Source organism: Muntiacus reevesi, chromosome 1 (assembly GCF_963930625.1).
Source record: "Muntiacus reevesi chromosome 1, mMunRee1.1, whole genome shotgun sequence".
NCBI lineage: Eukaryota > Metazoa > Chordata > Mammalia > Artiodactyla > Cervidae > Muntiacus > Muntiacus reevesi.
In genome coordinates this window covers 171,034,665-171,050,173 of record NC_089249.1, presented here as the reverse complement: position 1 = coordinate 171,050,173, position 15,509 = coordinate 171,034,665, and the positions used below count along the sequence as shown (strand labels likewise).

The following is a 15,509-nucleotide window of genomic DNA, read 5'->3' as shown; positions in this document are numbered from 1 at the left end:
TACAGTCAGCAAAAACAAGACCAGGAGCTGACTATGGCTCAGATCATGAACTCCTTACTGCAAAATTCAGATTTAAATTGAAGTGGGGAAAACCATTAAACCATTCAGGTATGACCTAAAAATCAAATCCCTTATGATTATACAGTGGAAGTGATAAACAGATTCAAGGGATTAGATCTGACAGAGTGCCTGAAGAACTATGAATGGAGATTTGTGACATTGTACCGGAGACCATTCCCAAGAAAAAGAAATGCAAAAAGTCAAAAATGGTTGTCTGAGGAGGCTTTACAAATAGAAGAGAAGCTAAAGGCAAAGGAGAAAAGGAAAGATATACCCATCTGAATGCAAAGTTTCAAAGAATAGCAAGGAGAGATAAGAAAGCCTTCCTCAGTGTCCCTCACTCAGTCATGTCCGACTCTTTGCGACCCCATGGACTACACAGTCCATGGAATTCTCCAGGCCAGAATACTGGAGTGGGTAGCCTTTCTCTTCTCCAGGGGATCTTCCCAACCCAGGAACTGAACTGGGATCTCCTGCACTGCATGTGGATTCTTCACTAGCTGGGCTATCAGGAAAGCCCCTCCTTGGTGATCAATGCAAAGAAACAGAGGAAAATGATAGAATGGGAAAGACTAGCGATCTCTTCAAGAAAATTAGAGATACCAAGGGAACATTTCATGCAAAGACGGGCACAATAAAGGAAAGAAGTGGTAGGGACCTAACAGAAGTGAAAGATATTAAGAAGAGGTGGCAAGAATACACAGAAGAACTAAACAAAAAAGATCTTCATGACCCTAATAAGCACAATGCTGTGATCACTTACCTAGAGCCAGACATCCTGGAGTGTGAAGTGGGCCCTAAGAAGCATCACTATGAACAAAGCTAGTGGAGGTGATGGAATTCCAGTTGAGCTATTTCAAATCCTACAAGATGATGCTATGAAAGTGCTGCACTCAATATGCCAGCAAATTTGGAAAACTCAGCAGTGGTCACAGGACTGGAAAAGGTCAGTTTTCATTCCAATCCCTAAGAAAGGCAATCCCAAAGAATGCTCAAACTACTGCACAGTTGCACTCATCTCACACGCGAGCAAAATTCTCCAAGCCAGGCTTCAACAGTGCTTGAACCGAGGACTTGCAGATGTTTAAGCTGGTTTTAGAAAAGGCAGAGGATCAAATTGCCAGCATTCGCTGGATCATCAAAAAAGCAAGAGTTACAGAAAAACATCTACTTCTGCCTTACTGACCAGGCCAAAGCCTTTGACTGTGTGGATCACAACTAACTGTGGAAAATTCTGAGAGACAGGAATACCAGACCACCTGACCTGCCTCCTGAGAAATCTGTATGCAGGTCAAGAAGTAACAGTTACAACCAGACATGGAACAACGGATGGGTCCAAATTGGGAAAGGCTGTATATCGTCACTCTGTTTGTTTAATTTATATGCAGAGTACATCATACAAAATGCTGGGCTGGATGAAGCACAACCTGGAATCAAGATGGCTGGGAGAAATACCAATGACCTCAGACATGCAGATGACACCACCCTTATGACAGAAAGCAAAGAGCCTCTTGATGAAAGTGCAAGAGGAAAGTGAAAAAGCTGGCTAAAAATTCAACGTTCAGAAAATGAAGATCCGGTCCCACCACTTCATGGCAAATAGATGGGGAAACAGTGAGAGACTTTATTTTCTTGGGCTCCAAAATCACTGCAGATGGTGACTCCAGCCATGAAATTAAAAGATGCTTGCTCCTTGAAAGAAAAGCTATGACCAACCTAGACAGCATATTAAAAAGCAGACATTCCTTTGCCGACAAAGATCCGCTTGTCAAGGCTATGGTTTTTCCAGTAGTCATGTATGGATGTGAGTTGGACTATAAAGAAAGCTGAGCGCCAAAGAATTGATGCTTTTAAACTGTGGTGTTGGAGGAGACTCTTTAGAGTCCCTTGGACTGCAAGATCCAACCAGTCCATCCTAAAGGAGATCAGTCCTGGGTGTTCATTGGAAGGACTGATGCTGAAGCTGAAACTCCAATACTTTGGCCACCTGATGCAAAGAGCTGACTCATTTGAAAACACCCTGATGCTGAGAAAGATTGAAGGCAGGAGAAGGGGATGACAGAGGATGAGATGGTTAGATGGTATCACTGACTCAATAGACATGAGTTTGAGCAAGCTCCAGGAGTTGGTGATGGACAGGGAAGCCTGGCATGCTGCAATCCATGGGGTCGCAAAGGGTCAGACAGAACTGAGCAACTGAACTGACCATTATCTTGAAATTAAGAAAAGACCCCTAAACTCAGAGCCAATGAAGAGTTCAAGTTCCTTGGTGTATACACAGAACCTCGTCTCATGAAGATAAATCCCATCCGCTTGCTCTTCTAGAATGACCTGACCACTCACTCCAGTTCCCAAACCCCTGAATCTGAATGGCTTGTGACTACCTTGAGAGAATGAAGTATCAGAGAAAGTCAGAAAGGATGAGGCAGCCTCTGCCCCAGGGGTGGGAATCAGCAGCCGAACAAGCAGCCCACCTACCTGCAGCCACCACCTACACTGGAGAGGCACAGACAGCCCCTCCAGCCACCGGCCCAGCGGAGTGCCCAGCTGCCAGCTGCCAGCGCCAGTCACCCACTGTTCACAGGAGTGGGCCATCATGTTGGCCAGCCCAACAGAGCCTTCCCAAGATCACAGCCCCTGCTGACATCTGAGTAAGACCAGAGAACTGTGGAGGAACTGCCCAGCTGAGCCCTTCCTACGCGGTCCTGACTCATAAAATTACCAATAAAATGAAAGGGTTGTTGTCAGCCAATTTGGGGGCATCATGTGGCAACATTAACCAGGACACCAATGCCCTTGGGGAAAGTGTCCAATATCAAATTATCCTGTCTGGGTATGTTTTTGAAATCTCTGACTTATGACAGCTAGAAGCAAACAGTGTACAAAACAAGTACTTTAAAACTCAGGAAGAGCTTAGATAATTTGCCACTATGTTCACAGAAAGGGGCTTCCCTGGTGGCTCAGTTGGTAAAGAATCCGCCTGCAATGCAGGAGACCCTGGTTCAATTCCTGGGTCGGGAACATCCGCTGGAGAAGGGATAGGCTACCCACTCCAGTATTGTTGAGCTTCCCTTGTGGCTCAGCTGGTAAAGAATCCACCTGCAATGCGGGAGACCTGGGTTCCATCCCTGGGTTGATCCCTTGGAGACGGGAAAGGCTACTCACTCCAGTATTCTCACCTGGAGAACTCCATGGACTATATAGTCCATGGGGTCTCAGAGTCGGACACGACTGAGCGACTATCACTTCACTTCACGTTCACAGAAAGAGGTAAGAACATGGTCGCTGGAAGTGAAACTGAGTAAATGAGACTGAAAAACTGATAGAACTGCAACAGAAACAAACATTCCTAGGGAAGAATGGTTTCTTTCCAAGATGTGGGAAATTTCTCAGGTAGGAGCAGTGCTCCTGGTTAAGCAAGTGTAATGTTCCATAACTAAAGCGACTTTGCTTCCCCCAAATCTGCCGACCCTCTCCCAAACGCTTGTGTTTTTATTTTTAACTTTCCCCCTAACAAGCAGAGACAAGTCTAGTCTGGAAGGTGTGGGCAGGCTCTGGAGGGGATCTTCAGGGGTGTGTATGTGTGGTGAGGGAAGGAGACGAGCCACAGGTCAACAGAGAGAGACCAAGGAGGATGGACGCTGAATCAACTTACCCTGTTTACCTTGACCTCTACGCTCTCCAACTAAAGAACCAGGCGGCACCTCAGAGCCAGCCAGAGAAAGCCATGGCTGCCTCCACGTCCTGGGTACTCACATGTCTGCAGCTTTTCCACGGTGTCAAGAACATGGCTTAGTACAAAACTCACCTCGACAAGCGTGAGTACAAGTGATGTACCCAGACAGAATACCACCAGGTTTTATTTAAGGTCTTTTTTATTTTCCTCCACACTGGCAAAAGTTCTGAGGGAGCTTAAAGTTCTGTAAACATCTTAACTGTCCCTCTTCCCCACCCCCACTTGTGAATTTACAAAGCAAAGGAGAGCAGGAGTCCCAGTTTTTAATGGTTCCCCATCTCCTCATGCTGTTTGATCCAAAAACTATATACAAGTTTGTAGCAGTCTCTGTATAGTTATTGTACATGTTTAGGAGGGAAGGCGGCCAAAAGGGATAGGGAGAATGCTGATCCAAAAGAATAAAAACAGAAACCAAATAGAATCATCCCAAACCAAACTGCTCTCAGAGCAACTCCAGCCTTCCTTGGGCCATGATGTCAGAAAGGAAAGGTGCTCAACCAGGAGCCGCCCGAACCACAGCACTTCTTGCGCGGGGATGGATGGTCCGGTGGCTGCAGACCAAAGTGTGATTGGCAATTTCAGGTGATGCTCTGTTGGGGGTTGGCGAAGGCAGGAAGAGTATTTGCTTATAAATAGGGCTTGAATACATTTATATTTGCAGTGAAGGGGTATTAGGAGGCCATGACTGAAGCCAGAACCAGGCTTCTCTCTCTCATCCCCTCCATCCCACGGGAATCTCCTGTTTAGTGGTTTCCATGGATGAAGGTCTTAAAAGATGGTCAGGTTTTGCATGTTCTCTTTTCAGAAAAGGCAAGCCAGCAACTTGCCGTTCCAGAATCTTTAGACAAAACCTTTCAGGGCCACAGCAAGACACACACGCAATGCTCTGAGGAACCAGATGAAATTCCGGGCTTTTATCAGAAGCAGAAGTTTATCCCTATCCAAAATGAAATTATACAAATTCATACATATGGTAAAGATCCTAACTGCCTCTTAAACGAGACAAATTTTCAGCAGAAAGGCCCAAAACAAACTGGTCCTAGTCCTCTGAAGTAAAAATATTTATGGGAAAAAATCCGTTTTTGTAAGAAAGAAAAATTAAAAATAAGTTCCTCTCCCAGGCCATAGGGCTTCCTTTGTCCAATCAGGTTGGAGTATGCCAGGGGAGAAGTCAGCTTGCTTGGAAGTCACTATCTAATGAAGAAAAAACAAGAATCCTTTCTCTGAAAGGATCCTCAGAAAGAACGAGGGTGAGGGGTGTGCAACATCAAACCAATCAATCTAAACACCACCCCACTCAGGGCCTCTTGAGTGCAATCCCGAAGTTAGCTGTGGCAGTGCCACCTGCAGACTGGGAGAGCTCTGACTGTCTCTGTCGGACGCTCAAGTCACAGTCCATGGGCGTTTTGTTGCTGGCCAATGTCTGTCACCATTAACTCTCTTCATGATTGCACCAGTCAGACCCCTTGCCCGTTTTGGGGGTGGGGTGAGGAAAAAGAAGAAAAAGAAAAATCAAACAGAAGGAAAAAAGTGACAAGAGAAAGTAAATTGCTACTGGCAGATCCCAACACACTTTCTGGGAGACAGGAGGTGAAATCACGGCACAGTAAACACGTGCTGCCCAAAATCAGCCTTGTTGGGGAGGAATCCCCACTGCCACCCCCGAGACACAGCGTCCGGTCCACTGATCTACAGTCTGAGATGCGCACCAACAAAAACGGTCTAAAGAATCTTGGACACAAAGGGCTAGAAGAAAAAGCCTGAGATGATCGGTTCTGTGATTTCTTGCAGTGACAGAGAGTATATGGTGAGTGAGTGTTGTGTCCGAAGCTGGAGAATCCATGGTCGGCAGAGAGGAGAGGGAAGGCCAGTCTGCTCTGGCAGGTGCTCAGTAGTCATCCAGAGTTTCGATCTCACCCATATTGAGTCGCTCCGAGGAAGCATTGACTGAAAACCCTGCAGGGAAAAATCAGCAATGAGTGACCGACCACCCCCAGACAACCCTGTGGCTGAAACTCAGGCAGGGGGCTGGAGTTTCGGTCTCCCGTTTTTGAGCACACCAACAGGGATACGAAAAGGAGGAGGATAAAAGAAGAAAGGATGAAGGTCAATGCAGTGGTTTTCTTGCCCTTCCAATGAGACATTCTATTTTTATATGTTTTATTTCTTAAGGTTCTGATATAATTTAATTAGGGAAGAAACACACACACCCCAGTATCACTGATTAAAAAGAACTGCAAACCATGTGCCCTAGGGAGCCCTGAATCCAGGCCTGGGGGGGTGGGTGTGTGTGTGTGTGTCAAAGCCAAGGCACGTGTGTGTGTGTCTCAAAGCCAAGGCGTGTGTGTGTGTGTCAAAGCCAGGCCACACTGGCTAGGTGGAGAAGTTCATTCAGAAGGTGTAGCTACCTTAGAAGAATGGGGCAGGGGGAGGACAAGAATAACACACTAAGTACTTTATAACCACTCAACCAAATGACTGTGAAATCTGAGTGAGAATCATCACTACTTCAGCCCCATTCACTAATTGGGAATACTCTGGGTCCAAAACACTGCCAAAGTTCTGGCTGAGAGGTTCTGCTTTAGGGCAGGAGGCTGCAAGGAAGGCTGGCTACAAGATCCTGAGAGCTCTCAGCTGCTCTTCCTATCACACAGAAGATGGCACAGAAATGAAAAAACTCCCTTATTCACCTTAACCTACTGCAAGTAGACCAGCAAAGGCAAGGATCTCACTGGGCAGCACTGATTAACCAAAATGCTACCTGGTTTAGAAAAAGCAATACTAGCACAGCTGAGCTTACAAACACTACTGAGGTCTGAAAACCCAATGCTATCAGTCATGTTTAAGTTTTCAATAAACTTCACATAATCAGAGACTGATAAAAGGTACTATTAACAGGGCCTTTCTGGAATGAGTGAGTCTCAAAACGCTTTCAGTTCAACCACCCTAAATGAAACCCCAAACTGTCTCAGTTGCTGTTTGAGTATCAAAAAGTAAACAGGCGAAGCTCTCCAGTCTAAAAGCAGCTCTGTTAATATTACTTTGAGCTATTGCCCCCTCCTTTTTGTCCTTTAACATTCAAGTTTTCAAACAAATACACACTTTAAATGCACCAATAATACACAAAAATGTCTTACATAATAAAAATAGTTTAATTATATTACATTTTGACTCCAAAATATCCTGATTTGAAAACATAAACATGCCTATTTTTTAATCAAGGAAGCTGTGGTACAAGCTGTTTCCAAGGCCTTCTATTGGAAGAGGTTAGGATTCCAAACCCCAACCTGCGTTCTACCCCTCAACTGTGTTCCCATAACCTGCAGGACTTTTTTCCCATCAAAATAATGAAAGCCTTAGTGTGTTCGTACTTGAAAATAACAGTTATTTAGGTAAACGAAAACCCTAAAGAACAAACAGTCTATGAAACGAACTACTACTCGGCTCTAAAGCAGGTTTTTCTTTGACTTCACATGTATCTCGAAAACAAATGTGATAAAAACAAAATGAGCTACATGCAATAAAAGCGGGAATGAAAAAAGAACACAAAATATTTTAGTCATGCAGACACAGGGCTGGGAGAAGCAGCCTGGGGCCAAAAAACGGTGAAGTATCCATCGCTCTAATATGATGATTACTGGACTGGCTTTAGCAAATGTGGTCTCATTTACTTGTCAAGAAAACCAGTGAGGAGGGAGGGCACTCTTCCCCACCTGACAGAAGCGGGACGCTCTGGGGTGTCATAAGACCCCAAGCAATCCCAACAGGGACTGAGCCCCGGTATGCCCAGCTCTAACGACCACACTCAGGTTTAGAACAACAGACACTCACTCATATGACTTTAAGGTTTGGGGGACTGTTTCTGTAAGAAAACTGTGACTGGTGAAAAATGGTACTTTGTGTGTATATTTCTCATATCCAAGCACAGGATGCTGGCTCACAATGGCACTTGCCAGCTTGAAAAACTAGAAAACACAAGTACAGTGGAGGACATGAGCATTAAGATGAGGCTGAGCTCGTTCTGAAGGTTTGTTTTAGAAGCGAAATGCAATTTTGATCAGTGATCACTTTCTCAATGGATATGATGGGGTCAAATTTGAATCTGTTTTCCTATTATGTGCATGGGTAACTTGTGACTGATGTATATGTTAATTTTTCTTAATCTGCAAGTCAATAAGGCATATATCAATTAGAAACAATAATAAATGGTTAGTAGGTATGGGGCAGAAATTATCAGAGGAATTTCCAGAAGGTTTACTTGAGCAAAAATTCTCGTTATAGGGTATATAAGCAAGAGCCCACCCAAGTGAGTTCCTTCAGTATTTTCCGAATAGTTTTACTTCCCTTATATTTTTCTCATTCCTTTTCAAGATATATAATCCTTAAAACTCTAGTCCTAGAACGACCGCCCTCTCATTCCCCTGAAGGGGGATTTTAAGTCCCTTTCTTTCTTACGTCTATGATAAACAATGGGGTCAGATCAAATATTTAATCCAAAAACATTTACACCTCATTTTCAGAAGAACCTACCCCTACTGCCCTAGCCAAGTACCACTGTTAAACAGTGTGAGATTCTTAGCTAGAACTCACAACCAGAACTGAAAAACACTCTAAAGTCTACATTCATCTATTTCTGTCAAAACTGGACAAAATTTTGGACTGATCCATCATCCTTAACATAACCTTCCAAGACAGGCAGAAGAAAACAAAACTGCGCCAGACCTCTAGGTTTCCAAAGCCCGCTTGCAGAGCACAGTTCCAAGGGGCGATGCTCAAAGCTAGGTTTGTTACTGGTATATTGATTTCTCTGGGGCAGGAAACCTCTGCAGCATGGATCCCAGCAAGGGCGAGCAGTCTACCCCTCACTGTGCTGTGAGCTCGTTCACCTCCGTGTGATGCCTCCCTGTCACCTCACACTCGGTCCATCAACACTGAAACATCATGTCCTCTCCCCATAAGCCTGCTGCGCTCTCTGGTGCTCATCATTTGATCAAAAGGGCGACTCTTTCCATCCTGCTGCCCAAACCTTTCCTTTCTCCTTGCCCAAGCCTATCCCCTAACATTCCGAAATCCATCTAACTCCTCTCCATCTTCACTGCCAAAGTCCTACCCTAGGCTACCAATATCTTTCACCTGGTCTATACTGCACCCTCCAGCAGGTTCGCCTGACTTCCCAACCTGCTATCTTTGCCAATATAACCATTCTATTCCAGACAACACAGTTTTATAGCAGCTCATGAATACATTTATGAACAGAGAATAATTTTAATTTCATCCTTGCTGGTGAGGTTGTTAGGCCCAGTTTAAGAAACAAAGGCAGCCCATCAGCCTTGCCTATGCTGTTTGTTATTCCAGAAACACCATACCCTATCCTTCCTGCTTTTTCAAAGCCCCAATTCAGGTGTCACCTTTTCCGCAGAGCTGACTTGTATGAGGACACTGGTCCCTAACATTGGGTAAGAACAGTCATGGGAAAAAAAGAAAGAATAGTTATGGGTAACACAGAAGAGTGAAGAGAAAACAGACCTGCTCTGAAACCCCAGCTGCGCTACTAAATGCTGAGTGACTCTGGGAAGCGTCCTCAATCCTGTAGGCCTTAGTTTACTATTGTTACTGCTGGAACACTGCCTCATAATGCAAGGTAATTCTGAGCATATTATACAGTGAATATCAACAAATATCAGTTCTTTTTTGAGCATCTGCTTCGATTATGGTCTGCTTCCGTGCAAATCAGCATTTTACATTTTAAACAACATTTACTGTTCTCCATTAGCATTATTTTCCAACTAAACTGGAAGTTTTTTTAGGAAAATTCATGTTAGATATAAAAAGTCTTTTTACTCCCTATAGTAGATTAGGCATAGCTCTTGCAGAGATGCCCAGTAAATACTATTTATTTTGAACTGGCTAAAAAAACTTTTGTAAGAAAAATTTCCCTTCATGAAAAACCCTCCACCATAGTACTTGCATATACTCCACCCCCAACGCCCGGCTAAGACTTCAGGCCTGTGCTCACCTAATAGACTAGGATCTGCTCGGACCATCTTCTGCTTTTTCTTCTTCTTGCCACTTTGTACAGCTTCAAAATTGGATTGTTGGTTGTTGGTCTGATTGGTCTGAAATACTGAATGGAGTGCACTGTGGTTCATCCCCCACACAGAGTCCTGTAACACAAGATGGCACTGCTGAGATTACACAGTGGACACAAGCCTGGCCCACCCGCAGAAAACGGCTGACCGGGCCTCCCCTTACCAAGGAGGAGTTTAAAGACAGAAAGCCTACCGTGGATTCTGGTAACAAGAAACTGGGAGCAGTCCACTGAGCCACCTCCTTCCCTTCACTGAGACTCAGGCAGCCCACTCAGGCTGTGTGTCTCCACAGGCCCATCCTGGGGACTCCAGGTGCCCACACCGCTGGGACAGCACAGCTGTCAAAACCTCTGCAGGGGCTTCCCTGGTGGCTCAGTGGTAAAGCATCCACCTGCCAACACAAGGGTCACAGGTTCGACCCCTGATCTGGGAAGATCCCACCTGCTGTGGAAGGATTGAGCCTGTGCTCTGGAACCTGGGAGCCACAAGTGCTGAGCCTGCACGCCCTAGAGCCTGTGCTCCATAAGAGAAGCCACGGCAATGAGAAAGCCTGTGCATCGCCGTGGAGATGGGCCCCGCTCACTGCAACTAGAGAACAGACCACAACCCAGCACAGCAAAAAATGAAACAAAACTAAAAAACCAAACAACTCTCCAGACATACATGGAATCTGTACCATCCACCAGGAATTCACTCTCTGGCAATTTACACCCCTCACCTACTCAAAGTGGAAGGTTCCTTTATTCTCTGGGCCCCAGGACAGAGAGGAGAGCCTACAGACCAGCCGACGGCCCATCACCAAACAATGTTCATGTCATGTACTTTATTCCTATCAGCAATCCCAGAAGGGATCTGTTCCCAAAATATTATTCACATACTTTATACCAACTGGTTAAACTATGAAACAGTCTACCAGTCATTCATACTACATACTGCTCTTATGAGAGCAACTCATTTTAAACTGGGATCAGGTTCCCGAGCTAGGTGACGGGGGGGGGGGGTGGGGGGTGGGGTGGAAACAGGGTGCAGAGTGGAGCGAGCACGCGGGGAGGACAAGCCTGGCTGTGCGCACAGAAGCGGCCCTCTCACAAACGCAGAGACTTCTGTACTGCTGCATGGCGTCTTCTGATTCCTTAAAATATTTTTCCCGGAGCTGTTTGTGTTCACATATTTCATTTTCCTTCAGTTGACCATTAGCCCCATCTATCCAAACGGATTTTAAATGCCCTATACTTCTCTGTACCTTACACATTCCTAAAGGTGCGCTATGACAAACATTCTAGTAGAAGAACTACGAGATTAAAAATATTCTTAAGCCTGTCCATGAGTTCTGACAGACTGTTTTTCAGAAAACTTGTAAAGACAATCCTTATCATTCATGGATTCCATTATCTGTGAATTTGCTTACTTATAGTGTTTCTGTCCTCATTCGGAATATGCATGTCTATAGAGCAATGAAAAACTGAGCTGCCCAAGATACATGTTCCCAGGTGAGGTAGAACTGGGCAATACTTTCTGCCTTCTTGTCCCAGCTCTCATACTGCAAAGGAGCATCTTTCTCGGTCTATTTTGGGTTATGTTTTGCACATTGCTGTTGGTGATTTCATTGTGTAAAATGGCTCCCAAGGGTCAAGTGCTGTCTAGTGTTTCTAAAGGGCCCAAAGACTGTGATGTGCCTCAGAAAACATGTGTGTTAGGTAAGCTTTATTCAGGCACGCATCATAGTGACACTGGCTGTGAGTTCAGTATTAAGGAAGCAGTAATGTATTTAAATAAGGTATCCTTAAACAGGAACACACACAGAACAAAGTTATCAGTATTAACAGTTATCAGCTGACAAAAATGCTGTAACACAGATCCACAAAAACCTAACCCCGCTAGGAGCAATGGTTCAGCATTTGCTAATTCTGTGTTGACAGCAAGTTCACAGAACAGAACTCCCGAGAATAACAAGAACTGATTATACCTTTACATTCTCATCAACAGTGTATGAGATATTTGGCAGGTGCAGTATTGTCAATACTGGGAACAAATGATCTGAAGCTTCAGAGAGTTAACATTGGTGAGTTTTAACTATTAAAACCAAATTTATGCACCTATGACAAGTTGGCATTTGCAATTGGACAGAGGCACTTATATGAACCAAGAAAAATGGGGCTGGCATGCCTATCAGTGAATGAATGGTTATATACTCGGTATTTGGGAAATTCACAAAGGTCTCAGGACATGTAACTTGAAAACGTCAAGTCTACCTGGTTTTAAAAGGTTCCAGTCATGTGATGTACAAAATTGGTAGTAGTATTTTAAATTTTCATTTCTCTGGCTGCTCCACTTTCAAGACACTAACACTGACCAGGCATCACATTCTGCTGCCTCATACCTGCTGCTGCTGCTGCTGCTGCTGCTGCTGCTGCTGCTGCTGCTGCCGCTGGTTGGCTTTCTGTTTGGCACGGCGCTCAAGGAACTGCTTGGCAAACTCCTTGGCCTCAGAGGTATCTCCTAAATAGGCCCTAATGTAATCATGGACCTCATACGGAGATTCTACTTCCTTCAGGAAAGAAACAAATGTGGGCACTGTATCATGAGAGGGGAGAAGACATAAAAAGTAACAATGAAATACCACACAGCAGAGATCAGGTTCAGTCTTCAATATATTTTAACACCTAACAGGGACATGAATGATGGAAACTGGAAAGGCATGCAGCTATTACACTAAGTATTCTTTAACCTACTCTGTAGTCATGGGGGGGAACCCCAATCTCATTGTAATGCCCCAAATCGTCTGAAATATCACAGAGATGAAGATATCATGCGTTTGTTTCACTAAATGTTATTTTGGTAGGAACTAAGTTATGTTGATGGAAACAACTGCTTGCCTAAGACTAAAGTAATCTGGGGATTCCTTTCTTTTCTTCTTTAAATTCAGTCAATATGTTTTAAGTGCCATGGTGTATGCCAGGCACCGTGACAGATACTGAAGATACAGCTGCAGCCTCGTTTCACTTCACTGAGATAACCTCTGTTTACACAGAAAAATTCGATATGAAGCAGTGTGGTGCAGGAGAAAAGTGCAAGTATCAGAGTTAGACAGACATGGGTTTAAAACTTGACTCTGAAATTTGCTCACTGTGTGACCTTGATGAGCTACTTAACCATCCTGAGCCTCCGTTTCCTAATTTATAAAATGGGGATAACATCACTGACATTGTAAAGGTAAGTTATGGCAAAAATTAAGATAACTAGGATAACACATATTAACCCCTAGAAAGTGCCTAGTACATGGTAGGTGCTTAATGGATGGTAGTCATTACTCTTTTTCACTCTTGCTTTCTCTGACTCATTCTGACCATCAGCTATTGTCACATTGCTGCAAAGGAACCCTTCTTTTCCTGCTCTGTTTTTTTAAAAAAAAGGTTTCTGGCTTTAGAAAAGACATCAGAGATGGACTAGCTCAGCAAAGCTCACGAGTTATGGGAATGCGTCCACACCGAGCTGACTGGTCTCTGTTCGAACATTTGCGGGTGAGGGAAGTACTCGCTTCCATCTCAGGCAGACACTTCTCTTTGTGAACAACCAACAAGCAGCAAGTTTTTCTTCAAATTGCACCGAAACCTTTTCATTTGCACATTACAGGCCTCAGCTTTATCCCATACAAAGCACATCTACCTGCCCTGTCACGACTCCCACCCCTGCCCCCAAAGGCAGGAACGGAACAATTCTCATGTCACCTCAGTCTTCTCTCATGTAGGCTGACCTATGTCCTCAGTGTAACAGTTACTCTCCTTTGTCCATCTGGCGATGCCCCCCATAAATGAGCAGGACGGAACTATCATCTCTTCCGCCCTGTCCATCACAGGACAGCCTGCAACAGCAGCTACGTTTTGGTGTCCACTGGTAACCTAGTTCAGTATAGTATTACAGAACTTTTCTCACAAGTAATGCTGTAAAAGAGTCAAGTCCTTACAGTAGGTGCAGGACTTGACCTCCATCAGACTTCACCTCCTGAAGGCTGGCCCATCATTTCAATTTCCTAACTCTTTGTAGGGCCTGCTCTGCCATTCCACATGCTGGGTTTCCCTCCCCAGTTCTTACCATCCAAGTTATTTGCCGTATTAAGGGCATGAAGCATCTGTTCACACCACTGGGTAAATCCATCTTGGGCTTTATTTACTCCCTGAAAGAGCTTCAGCAATTTTTCTTCTTCTTCTACTTTCTTATTCTGCCGGTTAGACACACCTACAGATTTACTAAAGCAAAACAATAGGGTGGTATTATATTCCCAGGAACTGTTACTATTATGATCATACTCTAACACCATATATAGATAATGTCTTGGCAACATTGGATGGCTGTCCAGCAATCCAATTCTTGGCTCCGAAAATGAAAACAAACAGACAAACAAACAAAGCCCAAAAACAAAAAAGCGAAATACTGGGGTTGGGGGTGGGGGAGTTTAATCAATACCTATTAAAATCTAGCCTTGGTTAATACATTTTAGTTTGTGAATACAGGGCTTCTTTTCAGAGAAATTATTAAGTTCTTATGTGTCCATCAGTAAGATTTTAAAATCTTGCTAAGCCTCAGTTTCCTCATCTGTAAAATGACACTAATACTTCTTTGGGTTATTAAAAAGAACAAAAATATTATATGCAAAGGCCTAGAGCACAGTGCCTGGCAAAGATGCTCAACATGTTATTCGGTGTCCTATTCATCACACATTAAGCCCTCAATTAATCGAGAAAAAATAGTCTAACAACACTACCATTTATTAAGTAGTTACTATGTGCCAGGCACTTTACTAACTACTTCACATGTATTCACTTAACCTTTACAACCACACCCATGAAGTTGTTATTGTTATCTTCATTTTACAGATGAGGGAACTGAGGCTCAAAGAGGTTCCCTCCTGCCCAAGGTCACACAGCTAGTAAGTGCTAGTGCTGGGATTTGAGTTCATGATTTAACATTAAAACCCATGCTTGTTCAACAAAAGAAGGATGAATGTAAGATGTAACAAATTTATCATAAAAATAAAACAGTTTAAGTGTTTATAATATTCTAACTTAAAATTTTAGAGAAAATGCTACACTCTTTTAGAGACTACCTTGGAGAAATATTCAACAGCAGTAACAAAAAATATTAAGTGGTTACCACGTGACAGGCAATGGACTCCATGTCCAGCAACCAAAGGATCCGCTAGTAATAATACCGATGTGTTTCCATAGGGAAGAAAAACAATCAAACTATCACCTCACGTGCCAGGAAATAGGCGAAAGTAAGTAAAAACTAAATTAACTACCTTTCTCTGGCCACCCAGTATCATACTCCTCACATGCCCTTCCTCCCCCAATCCACGAAGGAACACAGGTCGATCGCTTTGAGCCCTACCTGAGACCGGCGTTTTTATTTTTGTTTGTTGAGTTCCTAGGTCCCACCTCTTTCACTGCATCATCCCAGAATCCCATGTTGGAGTTTTTAGTGTCAGCATTGCTCCAGATACTACTGACTAGGTCAGAGGCCCACTGGTTAGGGGGACCAGTATTTATAGAGCCCCAAACAGAATTCCCAATGCTGGTGTGCAGGTTGGAATGCTGTTAAAGAAAGAGACATGAATAACTAGTTAA

General features: G+C 43.9%; 1 protein-coding gene across 10 annotated transcripts in view; it reads right to left on the bottom strand.

The window, feature by feature from the left end:
- Nucleotides 1-3,883: 3,883 nt before the first annotated feature.
- The window catches only part of GIGYF2 (GRB10 interacting GYF protein 2), a 127,752-nt gene continuing 116,126 nt past the window's right edge, over nt 3,884-15,509 (bottom strand). For 7 of the 10 annotated variants that reach the window (XM_065916814.1, XM_065916857.1, XM_065916815.1 and 4 more), the window contains 5 exons: nt 15,274-15,476; nt 13,978-14,132; nt 12,266-12,459; nt 9,813-9,960; nt 3,884-5,752 (listed from right to left, as the gene is read on the bottom strand). In XM_065916814.1, coding sequence (XP_065772886.1) covers nt 5,685-5,752; nt 9,813-9,960; nt 12,266-12,459; nt 13,978-14,132; nt 15,274-15,476 — 768 coding nt within the window. In that variant the 3' untranslated portion in view covers nt 3,884-5,684. Of the gene's footprint in view, nt 5,753-9,812; nt 9,964-12,265; nt 12,460-13,977; nt 14,133-15,273; nt 15,477-15,509 lie in introns of all 10 variants that reach the window. The other 3 variants (XM_065916847.1, XM_065916851.1, XM_065916852.1) reach the window with 3 other exon arrangements.